Source organism: Cardiocondyla obscurior, linkage group LG01 (assembly GCF_019399895.1).
Source record: "Cardiocondyla obscurior isolate alpha-2009 linkage group LG01, Cobs3.1, whole genome shotgun sequence".
In the NCBI taxonomy this organism is placed as follows: domain Eukaryota; kingdom Metazoa; phylum Arthropoda; class Insecta; order Hymenoptera; family Formicidae; genus Cardiocondyla; species Cardiocondyla obscurior.
The window spans coordinates 1,950,648-1,973,552 of record NC_091864.1 but is presented as its reverse complement, the minus strand read 5'-3'; the positions used below and the strand labels follow the sequence as shown (position 1 = coordinate 1,973,552).

General features: G+C 45.4%; 4 protein-coding genes across 4 annotated transcripts in view; 1 reads left to right on the top strand and 3 right to left on the bottom strand.

Annotated features, from left to right (window-relative positions):
- LOC139105886 (uncharacterized) overlaps window positions 1–9,054 on the bottom strand; it is a 146,377-nt gene extending 137,323 nt beyond the window's left edge. The window contains exon 1 of the mRNA XM_070662214.1: window positions 8,473–9,054. Coding sequence (XP_070518315.1) covers window positions 8,473–8,614 — 142 coding nt within the window. The 5' untranslated portion in view covers window positions 8,615–9,054. The remainder of the gene's footprint in view (window positions 1–8,472) is intronic.
- A 1,405-nt stretch (window positions 9,055–10,459) lies between these two features.
- On the top strand, window positions 10,460–17,142 carry LOC139108079 (uncharacterized). Its single transcript, XM_070666093.1, has 6 exons — window positions 10,460–12,542; window positions 13,302–13,676; window positions 14,719–14,947; window positions 15,631–15,977; window positions 16,198–16,485; window positions 16,692–17,142. The coding sequence occupies exons 2-6, from the start codon at window positions 13,374–13,376 to the stop codon at window positions 16,878–16,880; spliced, it is 1,356 nt and encodes a 451-aa protein (XP_070522194.1). The 5' UTR covers window positions 10,460–12,542; window positions 13,302–13,373; the 3' UTR covers window positions 16,881–17,142.
- Window positions 17,050–19,340, bottom strand: LOC139108302 (uncharacterized). The gene is made up of 3 exons (XM_070666457.1): window positions 19,316–19,340; window positions 18,422–18,808; window positions 17,050–17,656 (listed from the first exon to the last, which is right to left on the bottom strand). The coding sequence occupies exons 1-3, from the start codon at window positions 19,338–19,340 to the stop codon at window positions 17,358–17,360; spliced, it is 711 nt and encodes a 236-aa protein (XP_070522558.1). The 3' UTR covers window positions 17,050–17,357.
- LOC139108089 (transcription activator GAGA-like) lies at window positions 18,807–21,758 on the bottom strand. The gene is made up of 4 exons (XM_070666105.1): window positions 21,570–21,758; window positions 21,302–21,484; window positions 20,982–21,231; window positions 18,807–20,381 (listed from the first exon to the last, which is right to left on the bottom strand). Exons 1-4 carry the CDS (start codon window positions 21,756–21,758, stop codon window positions 19,735–19,737), a joined length of 1,269 nt encoding a protein of 422 aa, XP_070522206.1. The 3' UTR covers window positions 18,807–19,734.
- Between the last annotated feature and the right edge of the window lie 1,147 nt (window positions 21,759–22,905).

Here is a 22,905-nt window from a genome sequence, read left to right as displayed (position 1 = left end):
GAGGGGAAGAATGGAAGAGGAAGATATATCGTCGCGATGTGATAAAAGCCGGGACATGACATTTTCCGCTCCTCGAGACAAATCGTATAGAACTCGCGCGAGACTTTTATTCGGCGGATTTACTCGGGAGGGGGCTCTCAAAAGTACGCGAGTTTTCACCCGGAAGGAATTAATGAACTAAATGATATCTTTTTAAATATCTAAATTAACACCTTTAATCTCGTCGCGAGAGAAATAATCGCATTTACATTTGAGTCACTGAGGTGATTATTTCGAGTTGGTAATTTTAAAGGCGCTCCCGCATATCTGGGTATATTAATAATCGAGGGTGCGAAACGCTCTTGATTCTTAACATTGTAATCGCGATCCCCGCATACTTGTCTACACCTCGGCATATTCGACATCACGTCTCGGCATCGTGACGCGAAAATAGGGCCCCCCCGTAAACAACGCCGCCGAGCGAGCGACCGAAATTCCGATAGGGCGCAACTCGAGCAACTTCGACTTCAACTTCGGTGACGGCCGGATCGATGCCCGCTCGTTATCGACACTTTAAAACGCCCGGCGAGATACAGCCGGGTGCCGATCAATCTACGACGCCAGGCGGAAAAGGGAGGGATAAAACATGTACGCTGCGGGGACTTGGAGCGGAGGAGGAATCGGGGGAGGGTGGGATGGTACCGGGAGAATGGACTTCGGTGGAGAACGAGGGTAATGGACGAAGCGACGAACTGCAACGAAATTCCCAGGCAGTTCGGCGAAGCGCGGAGGGACGAGGGAAAAGCTGTTCAAAACCCCCGAATGATACCTGGGGCCGATCGAGTATCCCGGGTAGGATTGATTCGCCGACGCCGATTGGCCGTCTCGAGGTTACCGATACCGAAGCCCCGCAATTGAGCCGCCGTCACCCTCTCGAAGAAGGGCGAAACGGATGGCGGAACGTCAGGTGAGAGACTACGCCGGCAGTAATCGGCACCCCCGCGGCTCGCGCGTCCCTTTCCTATGAATCTCAGATAATTCTCGCGCGTCGTTCCGACACGACACTCGAAAGCCGCCGGCACGAAGTTACGAGCTTGCGGCTGCAATCTCTTTCTTCCCCGTTTCTCTCTGGCGGGACTTGTCGAACCGAGGAAACCTCTTGGAGTTGGCGTCGCCTCCCCAGTCCTCTAACCATCGATACGAAAGTGAATCCCGCGGGAGGTCGATCTGTATAACCGCTTTATTATCCCTAATTTCGTTTTGATAAGGTCGACTGCCGTCAGTCGTGTACGCGGATATTCGCGTCGGAGAAAGAAATATTTCCTACCCAAGTCCTGAGAAATAATAAAAGTCTTGTCGTACAACGACGTTGCCGCGAACGTAATTCTTCGTAACGTCCTCGATAAAATATAATAAAATCGGCACGCGCACGTCTCGCGGAAATTAAATGGGATCCTGCTTGCCAAAGAGATGTCCTCTTAGCGGTTGACGCGTGGATTGCCCCGGGGGATAAGTGAATGGGAAAAGAGCGAGTCTCCATTCCGGCAGCGAAGTTTCTTGCCGAAGGAGTTTAGCAAGAAATCAAGCCGCCAGACAGTGACAAGGGAAAGGGTTGCTGGTTCTTGAGGTGGACGTGGGGATGGAGGACGAGGGTGCAAGAGACGCGCGCAAGAAACACGAGGGTGCGATGCTACATCGGCGTCGGAGTGCAACGCGAAAGCGAGAGAGAGAGATCGTCCCGCGCGCGAGGAACCGACGTGCGAAACTTTATCGTCCGGATGTACGTACTACCGGAGACGATCTCCGAAGCTCCGCTCGGCGAACGTAAAATTTATGTAATCGATAAATAATTGGACGGACAATGGAAAGCGCCAACGGAATACTTCCAATACTTCCGTATTGTTGTTGCAAAATGATGGATTGTATCGCGGCCGGTTGCCCCGTTCGCGTTTATTCGCGAATTGACACTTGCGGCAAGTACGATTCGCCAGAATTGGACTCGCAATTTTATTTCAGTTTAATTAATTCGTCGCGGGATCGTCGACTAACAATTATAACGACCTTTATATCACGCGCTGGTAATACCTTAATTAATTAATTTATCAGCCGCTATTTAAGTTCGATAGCGGCGCGATGCAGAAAATACTTTGCGTGCATTTAATTTTAGAAAGAAAGAAAGAAAAGACCCGTTGCAGGAAAGCGAAATTAAAAAGATTTATCGTTATACCAATTGCACGCAATATGTTCGTGGAGATATGAAAAATTAAGGACCGACAACCGCGGAGAACGCATACCCTTCCGCGATCGATCAAGCACGTCCTCTAATAACCGATTGATTTATTACTTAAATAGTAACACGTGCAGGCGTATTGACAGTTCAGCGTGCTGTCAATAGCGACTGCTTTCACAATTAATTGAGCAATGCCAATGTTAATCGAGTGAAATATGTGCAGCTCAGTGATTAAGCTAGTCCGCAAATTGAGTGTTCGTGACTATAAGCACCGTAATTGCGCAACTGATTTGACATTATTATAAATTGCTCTCGACATAAAATATTGTAGTCCCGATCTGCGCGGCAAGATGCGATCGTAAAAGCGTATATTCCGTATAACGAGGAAGAAATTCAAGAAAAATCGAAAACACGGGGGGACCTAAGTGAGAAGATAAATTTCCTCTTATTAATTAGTCACTTTAACAAAGCGTATAATTCGCTCTTAGGTATATTTTTCTCGTTTACTATAGCACGGGAAAGGTGAAAAAAAAAACAAGGGTGGACGGAAGGGGGGTGGGGAGAAGGACGCGGCGAAAGGGAGCAAAAAGTCGCTGCCAATATCCTAAGTACCTTATCGGCGAATGGAAAATGAATCCACTGGCATTCCACGGAGCGACAACGTACGGGCCCCGCCGTCATAAATCTAGCACTTCCGGCCCGCGGCGGAAAGTAATATCGAAGTTTGCGTCGCGCGACTAGCAATAAGAGCTACCGTCTTTCCTCTTTCTCGCATGCTCCGCTTCGATCCGGCGCTCGTAACTCGCCGCCAATCCCATTCACATCACCCTCTTTCCCGTATGATGCACGATATATCGGCGCGAAAATAGCATTCAAAGCGACACGAATTTCTTTACGACGATTCGACGCGACTCGGATAACCAGCACGTCGCGAGAGAATATTTATTGGATAAGTAAAAATAGAAAAAAAAATTTTTTTCAAACACGCAATTACGAGATGATAAGAAAATTATATAAAATTTGAAGCTGCTTGCTCGATAATTGAGTAGAAGATAAAGTACGCGCATTTCGATGGACCGCATATTGAAGATCGACGCGTTAAAATCCACAAGTTGTCGCGATTATTTATGAAAGCCATAGTAGCTTCAAAATCCGATTTAACGTGCAAAGGTCTTCTAATCGCGCTTCAATTTCCGGACTTAAGCTTTAAGTTTGACTGGAGAACACAAGATCAACGACGAACCCCCTCTAAGCCGCCGTAGGCGAGAAACGCAAAGCCAAATATTGCACGTTAATTAAAGATACGTGACAGGTATAACGTGTGCGTGTTTGAGCGTGTGTGTGTGTATGTGTGATATCGTTTAAGATATAAAATTATCATCGCGCGGTAAACGCGACACTCGGTCCGCTCGAGGTAATAAATGTTCCTGCGCTAAGCTCAGCAAGTAATTACAGTGTACTTCCTGCTTCGCAGTGATATACCTATGCTAATACAGTGCGGTGGCAATTAAAGAGCCATTCCAGCGAGAGCATCCATTAAAATCGTACGAGATACTTGGGTCTCTCAAGTAAATTATATCGAGCGTCTCGAAGACCGCTCACTGTTTATAGCTTGATGTTATCAATCCGATAATAATTAAATTTCGTGCACGCTAGTTCACGGGTTGTTAATTAACGCAGAAACTCAGATTACATTACGTAAACTTTAAATTATTTTCTGGAAAAAGAAATATATATAAATTATTTCTTTTTTTTAACGCCAAATGTAGAAGTTGGATTTAAAATTGAGAAGAGTTAATAATTGTGCTCATTTAATTTTAAACGACCGTGCTGAATTTAAAAGGTCGCTCCGCGTATCGCGCCGGCAGCGATTCGCCTAATTTTATATCCAGCGCGCTAGATTTGTTTTCAAGCGTGAGGAAACGGTGAAAAGTCGCGGCACGTTTCTACCACTCGAGAGAAACACGGCTTCAGAGGCATCGAGGATGGATGCAAGGCACGGAGCAGCCGGGCCCTTGAAAGCCTGCTGCAAATATAGAGCAAGTGTACTTTGGTCCGAGAGAAAGACCGGGGACGCTCGAGTGCGATTTTATCTAACGGCGAACATCTATGTACAGAAGACCGAATCGATGACGCACGACGACGGGAACGTACTAGGTCGAGTTTCACAACAAACGAAACAAGTAGCGCGAAATAAAACTTAAAATAATCTGAAAATAATAATCATAATTATTGGAGAAAGGAGGGGAGAGCGTGCAATATTCTGATATTATAATATGCAAAAAGTATTTCGAAATAGGGAAGGAAGAACGAGTCCCTCGGAACTGTCCGTAATAAAAAAAAATATATAATCGATATGGCGGCGGTGGCACGGACGGAAAATTTGCCTACGGAGGGCAACACCACGCGTCGAAATATTGTTATATATATTTCACAATATATTCCCAGAATATATGGACTTTTAGATGCGAGAGCAATATTTTCGGAGGCGGGAAGAAAAAAAAAAATATAATAATCCCACGCGCGTACAAAGCGAGCTCGCGAATATATGAAGTTTTGCATCTGCATCACATATTGTGTCAAACAACGAAACGGAATCACCGTCATAAACGGAAATATCGTTAGTTGGCCTCGTTCTGGGAAAATACGATCCGACAGTTCTCCACACTTTATTAATACGGTCTTGCACCGCGACGAGCAGAGCTCTGCGGCTTTCCATTTTTCAGCCCCCTCCCCCTCCCCCTTCCCCGAGATGAGAAACGCTGGGTTGTCGTATTAGCGGCAAATAGAGAGGGAGAAAAATCGGACGTGCATTTTGTCGCGTCGCCCGTACGGAATCACGCCCCAGTCCGAGCGTTAAATGATTTTTATAAGCGGCGCAATCAAGTGTTAATGATCTACGCGCCGCACGCTCTAGATCGCTCTCCCGCGTTCTCGGCTCGATCGATCGATCATTCGCGGCCTGGACGGTGAAACGCCGTGTGCTACCCGAGCTAATTTGTCCGTCGCGTAATTAGCTTCGTTTATCGGCCGGTGCCGCGTTCGTTCCCCGACCCGTGTTACCAGGCGTGGGTGTAATCCCGGCTTGGCTGCCGCCGGTGCAAACAATTAACGTTGTTCCCGGTAACTCCGGCGTGATTACCGCAATTTTCGCGTGCCGATACTTCGTCAGGCAGACGGGCCCCGCGGCGGCGTCACGATAATTCCGTCGCGGAAACGCGCGCGCCTCTCGCCGCGGCAGAAGTTTCATTCAACGTTACGGAGGACGATCGGCTTATCATCGCGCGTTGTGATTTTCCCCCGTCGAAGTTACGCCACCCCCCGCGTTCCAATTTGTCGACGTTAAACGCACATTAATGTCCGCCATAAAACCGCAGCCGCAGGGATTTAACGAAGGGGAAACGTTATGAAAATGAAAAGAGAATTTCCCCGGGAATGCCGGGAAGCAGTAAACGCAGGTAGAGCGATATTCCGAACGGCCTACGCCGTCAAAGTCTAACGAGTCACGGCCGGAGATAATGGAAGGTATATTTTATTATGTTGTTTTATTACTTCGTCCGCGGACGAACGGGAATGGTTATATATATTTTTGCGAAGGATTTCGCGTAACGGAAATACATTGTGCGGCGCGGGTGAAACATGTAAGGCGAAGCGGCGGTAGAGAGAAAGGAGAAGAGGGAAGTTTATTATGTCTCGGGGAGAGAGGGAAGATATCCCCTGCGACGGAAGTTAGCAAAAACTTGAAACCTTGGCTGGATAAAAACGGATGGAAGCCGAGAACATCCACGGGCCGATTGGACAATCGGCAAAAACGCTCGAGGGTCATGCCGCGCGTCTGTACAATAAAATATGATGCTCGCGTACACAAGCCGTACGCGATAATAAAAATAATAAAAATAGTAAAAAGTAAAAACAAGAAAATTATATTTCCCGCAATGAAGAGTAATTTAAAAACGTAAAACTGTTCGGTCCTGAGAAACGCGTCATAAATTTTGAACTCGACAGCACCGCGCCCGCGAATTTGTCGCGCACAATGAAACTCGACGTAAGTGAATTAGCGAAACGCTAATTTGACTTGCGCACGGTGGAACTTTAGAACTTTAATTTCCCGAACTCCGTCTGTGGCACAAAATTGCCTTCGGTTGTTGAAAATTGCGAAAAAGTGCGTAATAAAATTCCTCAGCGTAGAATAAACATGAACGCTGAAATGAAAGCGAAAATGAAGGTTTCTTAAATCCTCAGAAATTAGAAAAAATTAAAAGTTAAAAAGAGAATTTAAAAAAAAATTACTCAACGTTTAATGTTTCTCTTTTAACACGTTTGTATAGGCAAATGAAGCTCGATGATAGTTAGTTAACGGCGAAAATGGCAAAAATTCGTGTGCCGCGTTAATGAAGCGTGTCTAGCGGAGGTTAACGGCATGCTGTTCTCTTTAACCGGATTCGCGGGACAGAGGGTCGAGCCTTTGCACTCACGAAGTTGAGATAACGAGGCAATTTCATCAAAAAGATAGGATTCTACGTACGCCGTCGATTATACCGCTTCGATTAAAGTTGGGGTTAATTTAACTTTTTTCCCGCCCCCCGAGATCCCTACCTCCCGACTTGAGTATTCCTAAGTTTCTCATTCAGGCTTTGGCTAACGATAAATGCGCGTTTAATCACTATGTTTTATTCCGGGAGCACTTAACAGGCGAGATCTCGAATGGATTTTAAAAAGAACGGGAGGCGACGTAAGCAGCTCGCGAAGCAAAATCCGATTATTAATAGATTATTAAAAGAATTGTGTTTTTATTGCTTCAAAGAACGCCGCCATATTTTTTCTCTTTATATATACATGCGAGATAATTATACGTAATGCGAAAGCAATATTACGACGGGAAAATAAATAATAAGATTATTAACGTTATTTGATCTTCTTTTAAAAGAAAATTTAAATTTAAATCGAGGCAGTTCCGACAGATTTTTTTTTCTCTCTCTTTTTCTTTTCTTTGCGTGCAAAGGAAGAACGTTCCATTTTTCAACCACCAGCCGCAAAGATAATATCTTAGGCAATATCTTTTAAATATTTTCTATAAAAAAAAAAAATCTTTTTTCCTTTTTCTCTATAAATGTACACACTTCAGGAAGGAAAACCGAACAAACACAGCGACCGCGCAAATTCCTCGGTGATGTTACCTTTGTAGTCTCGCGTTCAATGTCCGTTCAATATCCGTTCAATGTCCATTTGCTAAGTATACACGCCCGCGTTAAAAAACGTAGCGTTTCTGCTACACTCGACCCGCATACTTTTTATCCCCGATGTACAGAGCCCACGATTTTTCAACACATTCCCATCAATCAACGATTTCAATCGGCGTGCTGCGGCCGTCAACGAGACCGGTTCATTCTTTTCCGTCGAGCGCGCGTGAGAGGCAGCGAGCAGCAGGGGGAGGGAGGGGGAGGTTACTACGCAACGTAGTAAACATACTGCACGCGTACTACGCGCGTACTACCGTCCGCGTCGTGTCGTGAATGAAAGACGCCCGCCAAAAACTTGTTATTCCCTCCACCCCCGCCCCCTCCCTACACCTCCTCCGGCAACCGGCGAAAAAAATCGACGCGTGGGGAGTACGAGACGTAATCTCACGCACGTGTTCTTATCGCGAGGAACGGCACACGTGCGTGCGCATACTAAATAATTTTTTAATGTCACGGTGCACTTCGACGTAAAATTTTACGTAAAAAGAACGTAGCCGAAAGCTCGTTTTCGCAAGCTACGTCGAGCGACATACGGCGACAATGCGTTCGATCGCTCTGTTACGTTGACAGACCCATTATGAACCTGCCGTTTGGATTAGCGCACCTGTAATATTAACGCGAGTGTAAATTCGAACGATGCAATTACGTATGCGTGTGCCCGTGACGTGCGGAAATAAATTCAGTATTTTTGTCGAGTATATTCTAGATGAATTTTTCACCGAATTTGAGATATTTTGAGACATTTATAAGCGGAGCAGGTGCGATTGGACGTCTCCGGTGACAATTCGTGCGTAAATAATCGACAGATAAAAGTCTACGGTGTTTAAAATCTTCGCACGTGAGCGATTTTGCAGGAAGACTTCTCGTAAGTCTTCAGGTGGTCCAGTGAACCACGCGCGAGCCTGACGGTCGAAGCGTCACGATCGCCACGTGATAATTTTGCGGAACCCGATTAAAAAACGATTAAATAGATATGCGAAGTAGAATCACCGCGCGCGTGCCATTGTCAGAGCTGGTACTCACATTTTTTGCTCTTCTCGCCGACGACGGTGGCCGATAGGAGACCCAGGACCGCGGCGACGATTAGCAGGGTGGCGGGCATCCCCCGGTGACGCGGCGCCGCGAGCCGCCGGCCCGCGGCCGTGCCCCAGGACATCGCCGACATATCCGACGCGTCTCAACGCGTCTCGCCTGCCGCCGACGCGACGACCGGCTGCTGCTTCCCGCTCCGCGTACTCACCGCCGCACCCGCGCCGTCGATGATCACGCGATGCATTACCCGCCCGCGTTGAGTACTCACCGCCGCGAGGACCTACGACGCGCCGCGGGTGCTCCCTCGCTCGCCGCGCGCTTACGTCCCGGGACGACAAACCCGGAGGGAGCCGGTGAACCGGAGACCGGATGGTCTCACCGGATCGCGACGGGTCGCACAGCTACCGACGACGGCGCACGTCCCGCGATACCGCGTACGTTATTGGCATCCGGCCGACGCTCGAACGGGGGCGACTCGCGCGACTACCGCTCGGCACACAGAGGTGCCTACGACGACGACGACAATCACGGCGACGACTACGACGACGGTGTCGACGACCACGACGGCGGTGACCGTCGCTCACGGTGTTCGCGCACTACCGTCGCGTCGCTATCGATCCGCTGCCACCACCGACGAACGAACGAGCGGACAAACGGCCCCCGTCGCGTCGACCTTGCGCGCCGACACCACCGTACAATGCACCCGCCGTCGCGGCCATCTTGCGTCACGCCGGGGTGTGCTCCACCTATTGGAACTTCCGGCAATTCGCAGCGCGGGGTATTTTCACCCCTATGAATTTCCGCGGCGCGCGGGAACCGGAGGGCCGGCCGGGATGAGACTCGATCGCGACGTTTGTTTCCCCGCGTGTTTGCCCGACAAACGGAAAAGCCGAAGGCTGTTTTCCGTCGGTGGCGAGGAGAGGAAGGAGGAAGGGTGGAAGGGACGAGGAAACCCCGGGAAATCCTGAAATTTTCCCACCGAGCGAAGCGGCGTTTGCGAAGCCGCGCGACACAGCCCGGCTTCCGCTCGCGAACGTGACTTTCGCGGAAACGATTCGCTTAGGAGCGCAGCCGGGAGAAGCTCCCGGATGGTTTTCGCTTCACCTTGAGCCTTAAGCCTCCACCCCGACCCGCCGACGAAACCCGCATTATCCCTTTCGTTCATGTGAAGACACTCGAGATAAATGATCCGCTTTGTTCCTCACCTGTCGCGGATATATCGGAAATAATATGCCTTGCCTCACGTGATGCGTTTCACGTTACGGCCTTACGTAATTACTTTATCGCGCGCAATAACTTTATACGGTTGCGTCGGATAACACGCTACGTCGCGCGACTACGAAGCGATCATCGGGTTATCGAGCCGCTAGATTATCGTGAGAAATATAACTCGCGAGGGAAGATTCTCCAGACGTTTTACCGAGAAGTGAAGAACGTTGGGTGTTGTCCGGCCGCGTCGTCGATGCAACTTCTAGCTATCGCGATTCAATGAAATTCAACGCCCGCGGTTTCTCGCATCGACGATGCAGAACGCGATTCTATTTCATCTTATCGTAAAAAGTCAACGGCGATCTCGATAAAGCGAGATTAACGTAATCGGAATCACGCGGTGAACTTTGCGCTACTAATGCACGTAAGGAATTCTACAGCCTTTCAAACGCGCGAAATGCGGAATCGGGACTAATTTGAATCATGCCGCCGTGTGGAGTTCATAATTAATGTTCGCCAAACGTTCGGGTGTACTTATCTCGCCATCGCGCTAAAGAGAAACATAAAATATAAATTCGACCACCCGAGCATCTCGCAAACTCAACCGTTTTGCTGTCACTTTGTCGGACGAAAATAAAAAAAAAAAAATGATACTCCGCAAACAACCTTTGCAAATAGATTTCAAATTATATGCGAATGCGCGATATGCGCGTCGTCCTGCCGGTCTCGTTTTATGGGAATTTCAAGCGAATTTGTGAGATTAACGCGGAACGAGTCGCGTGACGTTACCGCTTCGTATACTTTGTAAATAGAAATTTTTCGTTTGAGCGTTCAGCAGCTTTCTCGCGATTTAAAAGGCCATCGTCGCCGGCTTTCAGCATTATTTTTCCCCGGGAATCGTTCAGGCCGTCGAGTAATCGGGCTCGCATGCCGCGCAGGTATGCACGTGCGTCCGTTACACCTGATAGCGAGCGCAACGGCGCGGTGCACGCGGCCGCGATAACGTTATCGGTGATGCGCGATCATTTTTCTCCCTCGATCAAGGCCTGTCCACGTCATCCTGATTAATATTCCCGCCGAAATGCGCTCCGAAAAATCCCCCTTCGTGCCGGCTCGTTCGTTCTCGGTCCCGATTGAACTTTGCCCGTAAAAATCTCTCGGAAAAAATGAAAATCAGCATGTAGTCTCGAATACTTATACGCACTTATTTGCGGATTAGTACACCTGTAATCGTACCCCTAGACCACAAGCTGACTGATAGAAAAACAGTTTTATTTCTTAAGACAATCCGCGGACTCGCGGCCACTCGTGGACGCGCAATGTCGCGTTATCGGCGAGACGACGCGAGCTGCGTGTTCTATTGACAACTTAATGTGCAATTTTTTTTTTTTTTTTTTTTTTTATTTTTTTTTTGTTGAGCGTATCCCTTTTGTCACGCTCGAAAATACTGCGTGATGAAACAAGCAGACTCATTAATTCGTTCGTTCGATTAAAATGGAGTTTGGATCGGAACGTGAACTCAGATTTCTCGGCCTGCCTATCTTTCGCGTGACAAGTGACACTAAATTGTCCGGCTAAACGATTAACAACGCTATCACGAATCCCGAAAGTATGGCCATCGTATTGATGCGCAAAAGAGAGGTATTCGGCACGAAAGCGGTAAAGAGATTGCCGTCCGAAGTGGCAGCGGCGGAATAAAACGATACCGCTTATCACTTCCTTTCGAAAACGAAAGTGAAAATCGATGATGTTTGCGAATGTTTCATTCACCGATTAATACCAGGCGAATTATAATAATCGAATATTTACGCGCTCGTTGCCTGAGGTTAGTTAATTAATCAGCCTGAGCAAAGCAATTAATCAGCGTGATAACGGTATGTACACCCCGATGTTTGGCTACGAATACCGTTTGAGGCTCATTCGCGTTTCCCACGCGGGAAAATTGCATTTGTGACAGCTAATCCGGATAATCCGGCGTTTAAGAGAGATGTTTAATTCCTCGGATATCTTTGCATAATTTAGCTAGACACACAGAGACATCCTGCATTTAGAACATTGTTAAAAATAAAAATAAATCTAAAAAAGAAAAAAAAGGGTCTCGTTAAATAAAATTTCTCTTTTCGTGAAAATCAATTTTAATATTTAATTTTATTAATGCGTTAACAAATGACGGTAAATACTTTTCTTTAATATAAATATTACGTCAGTTTAATTTCAATTTCTTGTGCAAACGTCGTTCCAGACTTAATTTTCTATTTACGCTCCTCAGGATTTATTTCATTAAAGTTTCAAGAGACTTTTTCTTCTTTTTTTTTTATTTTTTATTTTTATTCACGATTCTCTTCGTCAAATTATATCGCCGTGTAATTCCGATCGCGTTATTTGCACGCGCTTACCAGGCTGTTTAGCAACATCATGACGATGCGCGATTACACACACGCGCGTACAGGCATACGTGCGTTCGGACAGCCGATCTACGGTTGAAATTATCACGGCATACGCGGGTCAGCGAGTTATCGCGAATACAGAATAGTGCCCGCAGACACGTCGTTCCCCGTCAGTCGCCGGGAATCATCGCGATCGCATGCATGTGCGCAATATATCATTATAGCCGCCCAATGACATTGAAAACGCTAATAAACAGCGGCGATACAGAATCGATAGAAGTGCGCCGATGTAAATTGCACCGCTAATTAAACGCATCGGTGGCCGTTGAATTTTGCAAGCCCTCTTGCGAGCGCGGGATGCGCGTGAGATTCCGGACGAAATGAAAAATTCACCGCTTGTTCGGCGCACACATACGCTAAGTGCATACTTAAGTGACATTACTGGATAAACGAAGTTGAAACGCTGTATGAGTTTCCATCTGTAAAACACCCACAGTCCCCCGGTTTGACTCGTGAAAGATTTAATGTTTAACGTATAACACGCTGGGAATTTAATGCAGCCCCGTGCCATTCATGCATTTTCAGTCGCGCTATATCTTTGCGAATCCAGCTCAAGCAGAATGATCAAGAAAGCGGAACAAAACTCGGATAAAATTAATAATAAAAGAAGAACGTAGCTGAAACGGGTCGTTTTATCTGCACATTTCCCTTCGCAGATGTTTTTCGAATGAGAACACTGCAACAAAGTTGCGCGAGTAGCTGAAGCTTTTTCATCAATTACCATAAAATCGTTCGCTTGTTATTATCTCGTGCGATCGAAATTCAACTTGGAAATATTACATTCGCGTATTCTTTAATGATTGTATTTTCTTCGATTTTGTAATAATTATCAATCGCATCGCGATACCGCAGCCGCGTTGCTTTTTACCTTACCGCGCCGCGTGTTCGTGGCAAGGAATTTTCAAGTTATTTCCAATTTCCAAAGGTTCGAAAAGAGGAAACGCGCGTCTGAGAGAGTACGGGGACTTATCGTCGAAACTTGGCGCGAGGCTCGCCGCTGACAAATCGAAGTCTGGTAGAATTTATTTATCGACAAATCGGGATTGTGCTCGTCGCGAGCGCAAATCTCGAGACACGGCCGCCCGCGTTTCAGGCATTCCCCGTTCAGCGGGAATTACTGCGAAACTCGATTTCTTCCGCCCGTCAATCCGTTTCTACTTGCAGGCAATATTTCCGGGCGCGTTAATATCTGCACCCGCAACACGTTCATTGGAAAACGTCAGGGATTGCCGGGTGATGTTTTATCTGGACGGAAGAGACGCCGGCGGGCGCGACTCGTCGCCCGGCCGTGAAGGAAACTTCGGCTGGTGGCTGAGCGATCTGGATATCACGGAGTCGTCGAAAGCGTATCGCGTTAAGAATCGTCATCGATCACTCGGATCGTTTTTGTCCTCCACCGATTCGAACGATTCCGAAAGCTGTGACTTCGCGCGGGATGTGTCCAAAAGGAGCGAGGAGAATAAGATCTGCGAAATAATCGAGCTGAGCTCGTTCACGCGACACGATTTCGATCTTTTTGAGAGAGACGCCGGCAAAACGGTGAGTTGTGACGATTTAACATTTATTAACACGTGTTGAAATGTTCAAAGGGTCAAATTTTTTTTCTTTTCTTTTTTTTAATTAAAATCCTCGCGAGAGACTCTTCGAATTTTACATTCATGTGAATAAAATTATTAATATATGTATACATATTAATGTAACAGATTAATATTGGTGATTTATCTGGTTAATTTAACTTTAAATGATGTAAGTAAGTAATACAAGAATAGAAGCGGGAATAAAATTTTCAATTTCCTCTCATTGTGAAGATTTTGCGTATAATAAAATATTCCACGGAATTACTTCGTTAGTAATAATTCAGATAATTCAGCATCAAAGAGTAACGCGTAAAGCTAGGGCGTTCAACTGTGTTTTTAAAATATCTGTCCGAATCTGACGAAAATGTTATTCGCGCGGAACACATCGCCATCACCATTAACGTACTTACAAAATTAAACTATGAGATGGCTGTTAAATTAATAAGCGCCAGATGTAACGCAGCGCACTTTAATTTTGCACCCGTCGAATTTCTCGTTCGCGCTTTCCTTTCAGCGAGAATTTAGTTTATTTACAGGGCGCACACGTACGCACGCATACACACGAAGCTTCCGTGTGCACGTGGTTGCATCTCACCCGCGGTACATTTGTAAAATGTCAGCCTCGCGAAACGTGGATTTTTATTCCCGTTGGCACGAATTTTTTTTTTTTCTTTCTTTCTTTCCTTCCACACGACGTCTACATATTACACGAATTGTATCCAATCTGATTATCAGGCCGTCGGAGACTGCTCAGTTAATTAGATAACTCGGCGAATAAATGTAAAAGAGCCGATCCGGGCGAGTGAGTGATACCACTTGCACACGCAAAGACGCGAGTAAGCACTCGTCATTTAAAACCGCAAATTAGTTTAAAAATGTATCGAACATCTTCGCTTTTATTAATTTTTTTTATTAATTTTACATTCACGCTTGTCGAAACCGCGAGACGTTAATGTAAGTCGCGAGGGTCATGACAGCGCGATTAATAAGCGATCTAAATGCAGAACAGCCACCCTGCGACTGTAACCAGCAGCGACGTCAAGGAAAAACGCGACATTCCGGTTTGCTACACCCCAGACAGGTTGATCAGATCTCAAGAGTACCAGATACCCGCACCTCGCCGTCTTACTTCTTCCCGGATGAGATTCGCGGCGGAAAGCGAGAGCAAAGAATGGAAGTGGCGTTATCAAAAACGGAGTTCGGAGCCGAATGGTCTCGACTCCAAACAAATCGGTACGTGAATCGAGGCTCTTCCCTCCGTTACCTTTTTTCCTTTTCGTTCGATCGAGACTCGAGGAAGGAAGCGCGCCGGTCGCGCTTTGGTCCCTCTCGAACTGACTCTCGAGTAAAGCCAAGCTCGTGGAAACTCGTCCGCCGCTGCCGCAGGTGACCTAATAAAGTTTCGCGGTTTACCAATGCGCGGAATCGAGTTGCTTGACGTATCAGATTTACTTTGTTTCCTTCGTCCTCGGGATCGGCGCCGCCGTCGTAAAGATGCCGGAGTGGCGTGAGACTGCGAAACCGGCGCATTGTTGCGGCCACGCAAAAGGCCGGGAGTTCGATTGAGTCTGCACCGAGTAGGGGTTGAAGAAAGTTAATGGAAGCAGCTCCGAGGTTTGAACGATCATCCGAACTCGAGCTCGATCGACGTTCTCTTCACCAGCTACGTGGGTGTTGCAAAATCGTACGGATATAAGTGTTGTAGATAGATGTAACGCCGCAATGAAATAATGCTATTATTTTTTTATATTTTTTTTTATTTTGTTTATTTTATTTATTTATTTATTTATTTCTTTTTTTTTGCCGCGATTCAGTGCTAAAAAACTCTACAGATTAAAGAATATCTTATCAAAATTCGATCAAACTAATTGACGCGAGGAAATGTGCGTGGAATGAATGTGAAATCACGAACGCAGGTACAACGCAGCTAATGATACTTCTGAATTTCCTGCCGCGTCCGAATGTCAAGACACGCGGGATCTTATCGCCCGCTTTCGACCGGCAATGGACAACCGCTGATTATAACGCGCCAGTGAGAACAAACGACGACCCTTCGATCGACGGGGACGAGGTACGAACAGTCGACAGCAGCAGATTGAGCTCCTTGTGGGACGATAAAGATCCAGCCACCAGGTTGTCTTCCCCGGAGAACACTTCCGGTATACAGAGTTACGATTGGAGCTTGGAGACCCTGAGCGACGCGCAAAACACGTCCATGTGTCTCTACGACGAACTGCCGATCGCAAAAGAACATGCAGAAAACGTACGTGTATGCTTTTTCACATCACGAAAGAAGTTAACAGTAGTTCCTGCGGTGGAACCAAGTCAGTCCTTAGCACGACCTACATTTAAAAGTTTCTTTCATTTCCGTCAAAGTTCGTATTTAAAAAAAAAAAAAAAAAAAAAAAAAATAATAATAATAATTTGTGAGATTTTACTGTGCGATTTGTCAGCCGACTGATATATAATAAATTATGCCGTAGACTCGAGATATCGCTATTGACGAAGTGGCCTCTATCCTTGAAGATCTTCGGAGCCATCCTGGGAGGACACCGGTCCGTCTAAAGTACGAGGAGGATCGATTCTCCAACAACACATCTTCTCACGACGAGTTAACCAGGCTGGCGCTAACTATCGAAACTGACGTAGAACCGGCAATTTCCGATGACCCAAATTATTGGATATACCATTTGCGCGATAAAATAGAGCAGTTGCAGCTTGCCAATAAAGAGATCCACAGAGATATACGTGCTCTACATGCAAGCTTCCAGGTAAACGTCTTCTTGTCTTCACTTATCGCGCATCCTTTCTCTTTTCATCCGCGTGAAATAAATTAAGATCTCGCAAATTTAAAAAGATCATACATTATTAATACAAAGAAGTCGAATAATCTGCATTTTAATATTTTGTTTCCGTTCCTAAAATTGTCATTATAAAATATTCAATATTTAATACAAAAGTCTTATGAATTTTACAGTGCGATGAAAAGAAAGTAATCAATTTGTTGAGTGGTACAACTAGGTTGCTCGAAGATATTCACTATCTGAGACACGTCGACGATGTGGTGAAGCTCCTGGAAGGTAAACTCGTGAACGTGCCTCAAAAAAATTGGCCTTTTATTCTAGGACGTAAGAAGATTTACGGAGAGATAAATCTGATCATCTGATAAAAATCTTAAAAATTATCTTAGATCTCAGAGAATCAAGATCTCAAATCAGAGATGAGTAGTCGAGTGCGGAAAATAAAAAAAAAAGTAAAAAATTGTTTTTTAAACTTATTTTCAAAAAGCCTCTACGTTTGTGTATCCGTCTTTAAAAATAGAAGGTATATATGTATTTAATATTACTAAACAATTTATTATTTATAATTCGTACATATTTAAATTCGTGTACATAGCACCGAGTAAAAAATTTCTAACACATCGTTGCTACTCGTCGTTTACATTACCGTCGTACTATTTTATCGCTATTTCGTCGCGTTTCACGGCGACGTTTTAATGCCATTTGTAATACCCGTCCATAATTACCACATCACATTAAATATTCATATTTCAATAAGCTAGGTCTACACTTAATGAAGTCTATTCAGCGTTCCGTTAATACTTGTCGCCCTTGGTTTCGCTTTTTTCCGCGGGCACGTGAAATTAGGTGACATCCGTGCGCTGCATGTGTCTGACGTGCTGTCGAGAGGAATCGTGGTAGGCGATCCCTGCGCGCAACATCTCGCCATGTCGGAACACATCATGGGAAGCGGAAAAGGACGGTAAAGTGGGCAATGACGGTAGCAGGCAGCTCAGCATACTGGGACCGCTGTCGGAAGAGTAAATTCCGTTTGTCGGCGGTACCATGGACGAGCTGCACGTGGCCGGGGTAGATCCCGCCAGCGGATGTCCGTTCTGATCACCGGAACTCAATAGGGTTGAGCCCGTACCCATCAGGTTCCCTATGGACACCGAAGAGCTCTAGACTTTGCTGATACAAGGTAATAAGATCTAAACACCATAACTTATGTATATTTCTATATTGCAATAAGCACATACAAAGTAATAAAAATTCTAAATTAATTATAAAATGTTATATACGTCGAGTGTAAAAAAAGGAATGGAAAGCGTTTCAAATTTATTATATTTATCGGCATTATTTCACGAGTTATTACGAAACTTAACATCACAGAAATTAATTGTGTTATAATAAATTCCATGGCGAATATCCCAGTCGTAATCACGTTTTCGTAAAACATTAATAATTATCAGTGCTTATTAATCGCGTAGTGTAGAATTTATGCCCACGTAAAGGAGGGACTTGCAATTCGCACGAACATGTTCGCGGTGTAATCGCTTTATTGAAAGCGATAACGCATTCGGTGCATCCATTAATCCTTCGACGATATCGTGTACATCACATAATGCGCGTGAAGCGTTAACATTAAAATTTTAATACCAATTGTGTAACATTTCTCAGTCAAATCAATGGCTTGTGGCCAATGAGATCATTAACAGTATTATTCTTCAAACGTTTTATACATGGAAGAAATCTTTCTTTTATTAATTCTCTTCCTTTTCTTTACTTAGGAAATATTTTTCTTCCATATAACTTTGTTTAAATTCAAAAATTTATTACAGAATATAATTTTAAATAATAAACTTTAATAAAAAAAAAAGAAACAATTCTAAAGAATCGAATTACTTGTGAATGACTTGCAATTCACCTGGAAGACTCACGCTTGAGGCGGAACTGACGGACGAGGCGATCGACAAGGGTGTCACCAGGGGAAAATCTGAGCCTTCGGAGGATCTCGGGGTAAGATGAGAATCGAGCCTGGCGGTGGGACGAACGCAGGCCAAAGTCGATAGGCCGAAGTCGTTGGCTCTGTCTGCCGCCGCCACCGCCGCCGCCGCCGCTGCTACACGCCGGTGCCTCGAGTGTATTCCGGGCTTGCCACCGTTGCCCAAACCGAAGTGCAGAAGCTCCAGGTGTCTTCTGAGATTCCTCGACTGACGTAAGATCGCACCGCACAGCGGGCACGACACCGGCTGATCGGACAGACTTCGTCCCTTCGACAATCCGTCTCCTAGAATGAATTCGAATCTAGACACTTAATCTAGACACCTATCGGATTGAAACATCTTACCCCAGGTACATTATTGCTTTTACATAATTAATTCTAATATTAAAACAAAAATTAATGGAGCGATAAAAAAAAAGGTTTTTTTTTAATAACGTCACAATCGTATTTTGTGAAAAATAACATAGCATAAAATATCACGTATTTTATTTGCGCTTTATTGGGAAAGAAAGAAAACTGGATACATTTATACCCGTTAGTCTTATTTCTTTTTCAATTAAAATACTAAAAGGTCTTGCGTGTGCTATTGCCAACAATCCACGTACGCAGCAGAGCTTGCCATTACAAAATAGGAATGTGCGCCGATCATTTTTACGTAGTGGCTGTTGAAAGATTCTTGATTTAAAAATTCACGATATATATATTCGGTAAATGATAGCCCGTATTATTAGACATGTATTATTAGACCAGTCTATGATAAAGGAGAATGATTAAAAAGGCAGTAAAATAAACGCAGTGGACGAAGTTGAATTGTACAATTGCACGAAACCTCGATTATCATGTAAGCCAATAGTAAAATAATAATAATTTCATGATCATTATTATCTGCTTAAATCTGCTTCAATTAATTCTAGCGTATTATCTTATATATTAACGTGGAAGATTCTTGTATAAAATTAAACGCGCAAATGTACTCCAAATTTTTTACCTAGTTAAATAACGCGTACCTCAATAATTACAAATAACCATTCGCTTAAATGTTTGTATACTATACAAGTAATGCAAAATATCTTTTTATCTCTCCTCTCAGTTCTTACACGTCACACCACTCACCACAACCTTGAGTATCGTATCACTGTAACACAATCTGCAACCGAACGAAGATCGCAAGAAAATTAATTAAAATTAATAACGTGTTTATTTCGATACTCTCGGTGAGTTGGTTCTCTATACATTTATCTAGCGATCGTCGGCGACGGGATACTGTTCGGCGACGATACCACACTGTCGGGCTCGTGCGACGTTGGCGAAGGTAAAATAGGATTGCAGACTATTTGTTCACAGTCGTTACTGCCACTGTCAGTTCCATACGTTACCGATGACTGATCGTTGTAATTCACTTCAACCTCAGTTTTTATTTCTGGCAACAACACCAAATCAGGATTTTGTGTCGTTGTCGTTGTCGTTGGTGTCATAGTGGACGTCGTCGAATTGTGAAACCGGAACTTGCAAGAAGATAACAAATGCCTGCGGAGATTCCTTGCCTGGCGTAGAGTCGCGCCGCAGAGCGGGCAAACACCCGGACAGTCGGAGGCGCCGCGAGACTTCGACTGATTCGCGGCTCCGCTCGGCGTCGTTTGAGAAGCCGTCAAGCCGGACAACGCCAGGCCAGATGGAAAGCCGCCCATGTTGAGAGATGTGTGGAACTGTGGTATATGCAATGGTGAAAACTGCATAGGCATTAGCGTGTGTAGTTGAGATTCGCCGTCCGTAACTTGCTCCTGATGCGCTGCCTGATGATTATCCGCGACGGACGACTCTTGAAGCCGCGGACTGTCATCCTGATGATTGTTAGCGTAGCTTCCAACCAGGCAGTTGCCCGCTGTTAACAGACACAAACACAATGTTACCATACAGGGCTGAACTGACGTTGCTTTGGCTTACTTTGAATTTGTTTCCCTCTTTCTCTCTCTCGCTTTTTTCCTCTCCACCTTATCCTCTCTATCCCCCTCTCTCGCTCTCGCTTTCACGGCCGAACGAATCGAAGGACGACCAATCAGAAATATGCAGTTCAACCCGATCGATGGTTGTGCTTGTGTCCGTTTTAATTGATACGAAAAAAAGGCCCACGTAAATATACGAAATCTGTTGCTAGCGGTGTAACTTTTCAAATATAGTGTTTGTGATATAGCTACCGTGCTGAACGTAAATATACCGGACACAAAACACAAGTAGAAATTACTGATATCGTCTTGCATGCTTATTTAAAATTTTCATAATCAACGGAAAAATTGTAATAAGCACAAAAAATTTTAACTAATGAAATAAGAAAAATTTACCCGATAAATTATAGAAAACGAATATTTTTATCGCACAGCATTTAAGAAATATTTCATAAGCAACAAAAAAAAAAATCTTAGTTCATTTCCCATTTAAAACTTAATTTAGCAAGGGATGAAATTTTTGTCGAACGTTACATTACCTGTGTCATCGCCTTGATCCATGGTATCGTCGTCTTTGCTTTCATAAGGCAATGTTCTATTGTTGTCGTCCAAAGGCCTGCTTTCGCTGTCAGTGGTATTACTAGTGCATTGCCATTTTCCAGAGGATGTCGACGACTTCCTTCTTTTTTTTCTTCGTTTCAGAGGGTAATACGAATTGACTGCCGCCGCTCTCGACAAACCATCGTTCGACGCCGTAGGTATCGCAGATGCAGGAACTTCTTCTCCACTCTAATTATACACGCACGTGCATCAGAAAATAATTTTTATTTAAGAGACAAAAGATATAACAGACGCATACCTCTGTTAATATAGTTGGCGGCGTTAATCCATGAATGGATAAACAATGAGCAGCTTGAAGCAAAGAAGGCAACTGTGCCGGTTCGACACTCACTTCTCCTCGATATACGAATTCCAGCAGAGATTCTAAGTCATCCGCTGCAATTCCCGCTAGCATAACCACCGGGTGTTGACATGGTGTACTCTGTGGACGATACATTGTAAGTTTTCGTGCCATCTTTTAACTATATGTATAATTCATGCTAGTTTCATCATACGTGTGATATAACCTTTAACAGGTCCAACAGGAACGGACTGGCTGCACAGAGAACAATCTTATGTGCTGGAAAACTACGTCCTCCAGCAGCCAAGGTAACGTCCACCAAATCACCGTGTCCTCTCAACAGCTGTACAGCAGAAGCCAGAGAGGAACTAAACTCTCCCCAAGACAGACTGTAGAGCTGGCTGCTGCTACCCATTCCGTCTGGAAGAACTTAACTGCAAGAGAGACAGGTACGTGTAAATACAACTATTTCATTGAGCACAAAGTGTTAGAATTTATCAAATATAAGATATTCAATCCTTTAGAACTGTTTCAATAGAAAAACGCATATGTCCTGCTCGTCAAACAGAAGAAAGACGTTTGTTTACTATTTCACACAGCATTTCTTTTAACATATTACAGAATAAAAAAATTAACGGAAGTTATACGATGATTGAAACGAACGTAATTAAGATCCGACTGTAAACAGTAATCCAGGAAACCGGCTCCGGGTACCACGCGCTTCGTCTCGAGAACAAAACGTGAATTGCAGACGGTCCTGAGGCTGGCTAACGGTAACGACGCTCGCGTGTCTTTCTCTCTCTCTATTTCTCTCTGCTCTCTTTCTCTCCTCTCTCTATTGCCGTTCCCTAATTAGTGCCCCCACCCGATTAAGCGTCGCGGCGTCGTGCCGCGAGTTAACCTAGCAATACGGGACCGCTACCTGCGTGACGGCTGAAGGTATCCTCTTACGACGTCGTCGCCAGCGGCGACGCGGGCGGGGATGACGTGGCGAGTCGGGGCTGCTCGCTTCCCGGGGCCGGCTGATCGCGCGTCCCGCAACCAGGTTGGTGAAAGTCGTGACCGGGGGTCACCTGGGCATAAAGTCACGGGCTCGCCCGCACGCGTTGTCGGGCGACGCGGACAACGTCCTCAGAACGCGTGCGTCACGCGCATCGGTAACGGCGCGGGTAGGCGACGTCGCCGACGGATTGTCCTCGTCGTCGTCGTAACTGTCGTCGTCCGTTCACGGGCCTCGCTGGCGCGGCACGCGGCACCCTCGCTCTCCCTCGCAGGCGAGACAGATTCAAACTCCTATCGCAGAAGCAATCGCGTATGCGTGCTGCACGTATCGTACATACATATGCGCGCGGTGCACGAACGTCGCGCTGCGCGACGCAACGACACGGTAACGCCACCGCGCGACAGCCGGACGAAGCCGCAAAGATGACCGGAAGTCGTCCGGAAGCGCGGTTCCGAATTCGAACACGAAGGAACCTCAACATCGCCACTGAACGCGAGCTATATCTACTTTTCTTAACATTTTTTCATTTCTATCTTGCTTTTTTTTAATTAGAAAATTA